A 7,609-nucleotide genomic window follows, 5' to 3' on the forward strand; every position below is an offset into this window, starting at 1 on the left:
CAATAATGCAATGATCCATTTGGTTGAAAGAACTCTTTATTTTAAAATCCACTTATTTTCGCATAAGTACTTATTATTGGCGGACGATTGTTGATAGCATCACTGTTGCACCACTTCCCAAATTCTCCGGCCGACACCGATATGAGTAGCCGATAAAGAATACGATTCTACTTCATGCCACTGATTTTGATTCCAGGAAAGTAATTCAGAAAAAAAGGGAAATGACTGATGAGCAGCAAAATCTCAATCGGGAGACCCCTGCAGTTTTTAATTTTCTATTTCTTGTTGTTGCTTCTCCGATCAATTCCAGGTTTTCCTTCTTTCCAATTAAAGTAAGTTTGTGTAATTAATTACAAGTAATTTTGCTGAATAATAGGGATTTTTTGTTCTATTATATCTGAAGTTCGAAATTTTTATTTGTATCACTGTCAAGTTGTATCACCATTAATTGAAATCTAGGTAGATATATCGATTTTCCTAATTTTTTGTATTAGTTAGATATTTATAATCATTTTTATGTTTTGTTTTAAAATTTGGAAAGCTGCTTCAGTTAATCTAGTTGATTTTTTGTTTTTTTAATAGAAATCTTAGAATATTTATGGGTATACAGTACAGATATCTCTGCTGCATTCCATTGTTTCCATTATTTGAACGTACAATTGGCTCTTCTTTCAAGTAAAAGATCTTTTAATTCGATTTTCATAAAATATTGACAGATTAGGAGTAATGTCTTTCAAATTTAAAAATCCCTATTTTTTTTCCTGATTATTTTTCGTATTTTCAACATTATTAGCTTTTGTTTTGGTTAGTATTACTGACATTATTGGTATCACTTTGATTGATGTTGTTCTTTTTTATTATTTGCTTGATATTTTCATTATTTAGATTGATGTTGATTTAATATTTTCTGGGATATTACGGTAACGAGTGAATTGTAATAGAGTAATGTATCAAAGTTTGAGCTGTTCTTAGAAGAAACGTACTTGTCATCGAATTTAGATTGTTCAGACCTTCTCGACTTATCTCTACCTTGAATCCCAAATTTTTTTTTGTTCTTTTGTATTACAAATACCATCCCTCTTAAAGAAACTACTAATGACCGATAAAATTTAAGCTTTATAGCTGAACTAATCCAATGTGGAATCATGGATTTTCTTTATGGTCAATGTTAACTACCGGAGAATACTTTGCAAGGGAAAGGAAATGGATATTTGTTACAGTTTCAACCCAGTTTTCTATAAAGAATCTTTTCAACACAAGTTTTATCTTATTAATTTCCCATTCAACTGGAAGCATTATTTTCTTTTTTTGCCGTTCTATTCAGAACAGCCGGGGTCCCTCATCTGAGATCCCTGGGGAAGAGGATCAAATTAGCGTTTGTCCGAAAAGATTTTTGTAAAATCTCAAACCAGCACCACAAAATTTCAACCACACATCCTCCAAAAAAAATTCACTCCAGCACAAGAACTGAATGTTCACGATGTCTTTGTAGGACTGGCAAACAGTACATCAACATCAATTTCCAAGAATGAAACGGAAACTGTGAGTAAGAGGTCATCTAGTAGATCTGTGGGATTGGAATTAGTTCTTATATGCCTTGGGCTGTTGGCTGCAGTTGCATTTTCTGTTTTCTTGGTCAGACTGTGGCAAAGGAAGAAGAGAGAGGAGCAACACTCACGTCTTCTAAAACTTTTTGAAGAAGATGATGAGCTCAAAGTCGAATTTGGCATCCGTGATTGAGATAGGATTTCTTGTTTTTTATACAGAAGTAATTACCGGAGGTTCGATTCAACTCCGATTCTCTTTCTTCACGTTGTAGATGCTTCTTCTTTTGAGGTTATTCATAATAGGCAATTTAGTTACATTCTTAATTTCTAAACGCTTATGTGACTCAGATTGTTCAAAATGTTTTACATATGATAAATCCACTAAGGTCTTAACTGTTTGCATGCTCACTCTACACATGAAATGTATTGATGCGATAACAAGAAGTTCTACATTAACCAAAAAGAAACTCATTTCTATCTCCTTCCACCAAATAAAGAAACAAATAAGAATAAGAACCTTGTCTACTTTGCTTTGTGTATATCAAATGTGCTTATAATAACTTATGCATGTCTTCTGTCTTGTGTAAGAATGTCAGAATTGTCACTACAGCTAGGATCGATACTTTCGTAAGTGAAATAGCCTAACTATTTAAACTCATTTTTGTATATGTTTTAGTGCATATGAAGGTTCAATCTTGTGTAAGAATGTCAGAGCTGTAACTACGGCTAGGATCGATACTTCCATAAGTGAAATATTTTAAATATTTAAACTCCTTTTTGTTTACTTTATAAGTTTTAGTGCATATGAAGTTCTTAAGTTATATTAAGTTCACACCAATCGTCAAAGTTATCAACGTCTTATTTATTGTTATGTTTCAGGAGGACACTCGAACTCTTTCAATATCTTTTTCAATGATAATGCTCTTTACCTAGTGTTTCACTTCCTTTTATTTGTTTTGTCACCGCAAAACTGATACTTCTCTTGATTTTTTGCCAGCTTTACATGTTTATTAAAGCAAATAGGATAGCTCCTGATGGTAGGTTTAGTAGGACAGAATACATAAAATTCCACTTTTCTAATCATAGGAATAAGGATATATAGAGGAACTTCTTGTTTAATTGACTGATTTAGGTAGTGAGGTTCCATTATTAACAAAGTAAGAGGAACTGAAGAGGATGTAATGCACTAAATTGGAATGGATTGAATGAATTGGAGAAGTGTTACATGATGCTGTGTGATAGAAAGATTCCTGAAAGGTTGAAAGGTCAGTTCTTTATAGTCGTGATTAAAACTATTATCCTTTGTGGTTCTAAGTGTTGGGCTGTCAAATAACGAAACATTCATAAAATGAATGTAACGGAAATAGGCTCTAAGAGGGATGTGTGGTCATACTAAAGCTAGATAACGCAAGAAATGAGAAATATACACATTGAAGTAAAATAAGAGAAGGAGATGGCTTAGATGGCTACACCTGTTGTAATTTCTACATAGGTTGTTACTTTAGATAATAATTGAACTGATACAGCCAACCCAAATGTATTTTGGGAACAAGGCTTAATTTGTTGTCACTGTCATTGCTTGAACAAAAACCGTTGTTTATCGTGAGGTTTTCCAAGCTTTACATGTACATGAAACTAATTAGGAGTTGCTGGTGGAAGATTTCTGTTAAGGTTTCCTGTGGCAAATGCCTGGTATGTTGTTTCAAGTATAATGTCACTGTAGTTGAGGTCGGCCGTTCCCTAGCGGGTCCTTGGCGAGCATTTGTTTAGCTTTCACTATGTCTGTTAGGACGACCAAGCATGTGTCTGCATGGTCATGAGACCGTCATGGGCAGAAGGGTATTGTCCAACATAGCGTAACAAGCATGCCTTGCATGTTTTTACTTTTTACGTGCTTCTCACCAAATTATCATGTTACTTGAACTTCTTGCTTCTCATTTTTCCTTTGTTTTTATAAAAAATAAAAATAAAATATTGGTAATATATTTTTAAGACAGTGAAATAAGTATTTTGGAATGTGGTTTTTGGAGTTCCACGTCCGCCGATCATATCAAAGTCGATGGAATGGAAAAAATTCGAGTGAATGGAAATGAAAAAACACAGGATGAATTCTACTTTCGATTAACTAAGACGGGCTCTAAAAATAACCCAAGAACCTCTCGAGTTTTAGCAAAAGCAGCTCTCCGGGGTCGGATTGATCGGATATTGACATCAACAACAAATGTTAAATTCTTTGAATAATCTCAATACATGATCGCTAAATCTTCTGTGACAGGTAATGAATTCAAGCACAAAAGGAGCATTAGCTTGTTCTTTGAGTGGGGAGTGGATGGTTGAGTGGTATCAATCCTCGAATTCTTGGTCTTGATTATAGAAATAATAATCTATAATGTTATTACCGTAATGCAGTGCTTTTGGGATTTTTCTCCTTTCATGCATATACATTTACATAAGACCAAAAAAAAAATAAAATAAATAAAGGTATTTCATTTACATAAGACAAAACCAGAGTTGTTAGAAACAATAGATCTTTGAATTTTTTATTGAGACCGATTTTAATTGGACAGAATATTTCATTGTTATGCTGCCAAACCACATGGGGACAGGGCATTTGGTAAAAGCATTGGGCAAATCCTCAAGATGTGGAAAAATATTTTATATAGTCAATCGAAATCCAAGCTTATGAAATGGTGGATCACGGGAAAAAAGTAAGATTGAATAATTAATTATTTAATTTTGCAAAGCATGAGAAATAAAAACACAAATTTAATCCAATCTTGTTATAATGACAAATTTAATGAAAGAAATGACACGTGTTAATACATCATTGGACAGTTATAAAAAAAAAAAAATACACTCAATCCCGCCTACTACAACACCTTGTCACCTCACCTTCTTTTATTGACCCCGGCCAATGAGCATTATTATTTATTGAATAATGCTAAATAATGTTATTAATAGTGAAGACTACCTGTCGTCAGCTTACGTAACATACACATAAAAGATTGTTATTTAATGTATAAAGCAATAAAAAACCATCATATTAATGTATCAAATGAACATAACTCCATATATCGAACCTTTTGATGATGATTAAAATTTAAATTTTTATTAGATTGGATAAAAAGTTGATGAAATGTGTGATTTATAAATTATGAATCTCATGAAATATGTTATTAAAATTAATTATTGACTTTAATTTTAATTAAAATCTAAATTTTAAGTCTACGAATTATGCGCATGATAGTAAATTGATTTTTTTAACATTAAATTAAGGAAAAATTGCAGCAAAAGCCTCAAACCTTTGAAATATTAGCAGATTTTTCTCAAATCTTTCATTTGTTGCAGCTATCACCCCTAACATTTTCGAACGTTGCACATGAGACCACTTTAATCAATTTTACAAGGGTAAAATGGTATCTTTCTATTTCCCACATTAAACAATTAAAAAAACTTAAATCAAAAGCCCAAAAAAGAGAGAGAGAGAGAAGAAAAATGGATCTTCTTCCCCACCCCCTCAATCTAAACTAGTAATTATACAGCTCAATGTTATTGAAATCCATCTTCCTCTAATCATTCTATTCTCTCTCTTTGGAAAATGAAAGCGTCGTTTCTCTTTTTATGCTCTTTGAAGAAACAGAAATGCCATTTCTCTCTCTACTCTATTCAAATCCAATCCCTCAGGCAATCTCTCTCGACGGCGACATAGATCTGACCTCAATCCCTTCATAGCCTACTGCAGTTGTACCTGTAGCATCTTCGTTTTGACCTCCTGCTTCTTCACCAAAGCCTACCATGTTTTGACTTCAGCATTTAGAGGTTGAAATATATAAATTTGACTTTGGAATATTTTAGGTGGTAGTGGATTTGAGGTGTTGATTGTGGTGGTGGAATTTAGATGATGGTTGTGAATTTGATGTGGTGGTCATAGTATATAAATTTGATTTTAAAGTATCTCGGGCGGTGGAGGTGAATTTGAGATGAAGGAGGTGGTGGTGGTGGGTGTGGATTTGAGATCGTGGTTGTGATTTTGGTGGTAGGAACAGCGTTGACGACAGTGGTGGTGGAATGGGGTGGCTAAGTGGAGTGGGTTGGGCAACTGATGGATTTTTTGACGGAAACCATCCAAAGGGGCCTCACGTGCAACGTTTGGAAATGTTAGGAGTGACGGCAACAACAAATGAAAGGTTTGAAAAAAGTCTGCTAATATTTCAAAGATTTGGAGCTTCTGCTGCAATTTTTCCTTAAATTAAACACCACCTTGCCTTCTTGGTAAGGGTGTGACGCATCTTGCTTTCAACATCTGTAATTATTTTAATTTCCACACGGCATTGTCGCATTGATTTGTTAATTAAGAGTGAGTCAGGCCTACCTCATTAGACTGCTACAAATACAATTTTAAATAAGGATAAAGATACTTGTACATAATTTTTTGTACATAAGAGTATCTACTCTCTTACATGTTACAGATCCTGCTCGAATATTTTATTCAAGTTGACCCTACCCACGTGAGAGGGTGTACACTTTATGTACCCTTAACATTTCCTAGTGAGTAATTCTTATTTCGTATAGAATTTTATTTATTTTTTAACATATTTATCAATATAAAAAAACATCTTTTTAAGAAATTCTGGAAACAAAGTGATTTACTGCTAAATTAAAGTCAACAATCACATATTTTATAAAATTCACAGTTTTTTTCACGACATATTTCATCTTTTTTTTTATTAAATTTTATTAAAAATTAGATCTTAATCTCTACCAAACAAAGACTTTATTGCCTTTTTATTTGCTCCATCACATTAATTAACATTTTGATAAATACACTACAATTATTTCAGAAATATAACCTATAATGAAGTTGTGGAAACAGATAATTTCATTTTATCAATTGAAAACGAAACTTATGAAAATTGGGGATCCTGGAATGAAACTAAGCCCCCGTTGGAGCCCCATTAAATTTGTAATACATTTTCTCTCTCTCATCTTTAATCACGCATTCTTCAATAAAATGATATCATACATAAATAATAATAAAAAAATTCTTTCTTTTTCAATCACGCATTCTCCAAAAATAAAAAATATTATTCCAAAAATTATAACATCTAATATTCGAGAAGTGTGAAAAATATAAAACCCAAATTCAATCTGTGCAACAGTATCGAGATGGATTAATCAATTAGGAGAAAATTATTAATCTATCAAAATAATAGCAAATCCTAATTCTTGCTTTTTAAAGGAAACAAGTCTTACCTTAATCTTTCTAGATAAACAAAAACTTCAAGAAAGCTCATAAGTAAAATATATCCACCTTGTAATGTTCACACACCCCAAAAAAAAAAAAAAAAAAAAAAACCCTAATTTCCATCAAATAAAAAAAAGTGTTCGTTTGGCGACGGAAGAATTTGACTAAAAAAATAGCAGCTCAAGGGTTTTAGTCCATGAGTTTTGCATCAAATGCTCGTTTCTACATTGAGAAAAAAATTTATTATTCGTCCAATTTTAGCGTAGTTGACTGCGTCAGAGTATTCGAATACATCAATTATTTACACACAAGTGAATCAAGACTTTTTTTGAGAATCTTCCAATACCATTCCATTCTTCATTCTTTGATCAAAAATCGAAATTTCTTTGAATTAAACGTCTATTAGTCAAGAGACTTAAGAAGAAGAATATCTTTATTCAAATATGAATATGTCAATCTTAATTATAGAATTAGGTGAAGAAAAGTAAAATATCCAAGTGGGAATTAATTATCAACTACTCAAACCATGATAGTCTTTATAAATTTAGAGCTTGCCCACATTGTTAATCAGAATTTAACTCCAAATCACAAACTTATTTCCAGAAAAAAATTACTAATAAATTAAAAGCACTTATATATGGCAATAGCTGCTTCTTCTGTAAGTATCGTCGGGAATTCGACTTTTCCTAGGATTCAGCAAACTCATATCTCGAATCCAAGAATCAGTTTTAAGCAGACCAGCTTCCCATGTCTCCAAAAAAACATCAGAGTAATCAAAACATTGGATCTCCATGTTAAAAGGTAAGAACCTCTCTCT

At 32.5% G+C, this 7,609-nt stretch overlaps 2 protein-coding genes across 5 annotated transcripts in view; both read left to right on the top strand.

The window, feature by feature from the left end:
- Window positions 1-1,941, top strand: LOC111388650. Of its 2 annotated transcripts, XM_023013414.1 has the most exons (3): window positions 1-332; window positions 1,493-1,542; window positions 1,616-1,941. In XM_023013414.1, the coding sequence occupies exons 1-3, from the start codon at window positions 222-224 to the stop codon at window positions 1,695-1,697; spliced, it is 243 nt and encodes an 80-aa protein (XP_022869182.1). In that variant the 5' UTR covers window positions 1-221; the 3' UTR covers window positions 1,698-1,941. The 2 variants fall into 2 exon arrangements, with proteins under 2 accessions (XP_022869182.1, XP_022869181.1); XM_023013413.1 differs by having other exon boundaries at window positions 1-310; window positions 1,493-1,941.
- A 5,410-nt stretch (window positions 1,942-7,351) lies between these two features.
- LOC111388649 overlaps window positions 7,352-7,609 on the top strand; it is a 20,040-nt gene continuing 19,782 nt past the window's right edge. For 2 of the 3 annotated variants that reach the window (XM_023013412.1, XM_023013411.1), the window contains exon 1: window positions 7,352-7,593. In XM_023013412.1, coding sequence (XP_022869180.1) covers window positions 7,430-7,593 — 164 coding nt within the window. In that variant the 5' untranslated portion in view covers window positions 7,352-7,429. The remainder of the gene's footprint in view (window positions 7,594-7,609) is intronic. The other variant, XM_023013410.1, reaches the window with a different exon arrangement.

The sequence above is a fragment of the Olea europaea genome, unplaced genomic scaffold, assembly GCF_002742605.1.
Source record: "Olea europaea var. sylvestris unplaced genomic scaffold, O_europaea_v1 scaffold512, whole genome shotgun sequence".
NCBI classification, from domain to species: Eukaryota; Viridiplantae; Streptophyta; class Magnoliopsida; order Lamiales; family Oleaceae; genus Olea; species Olea europaea.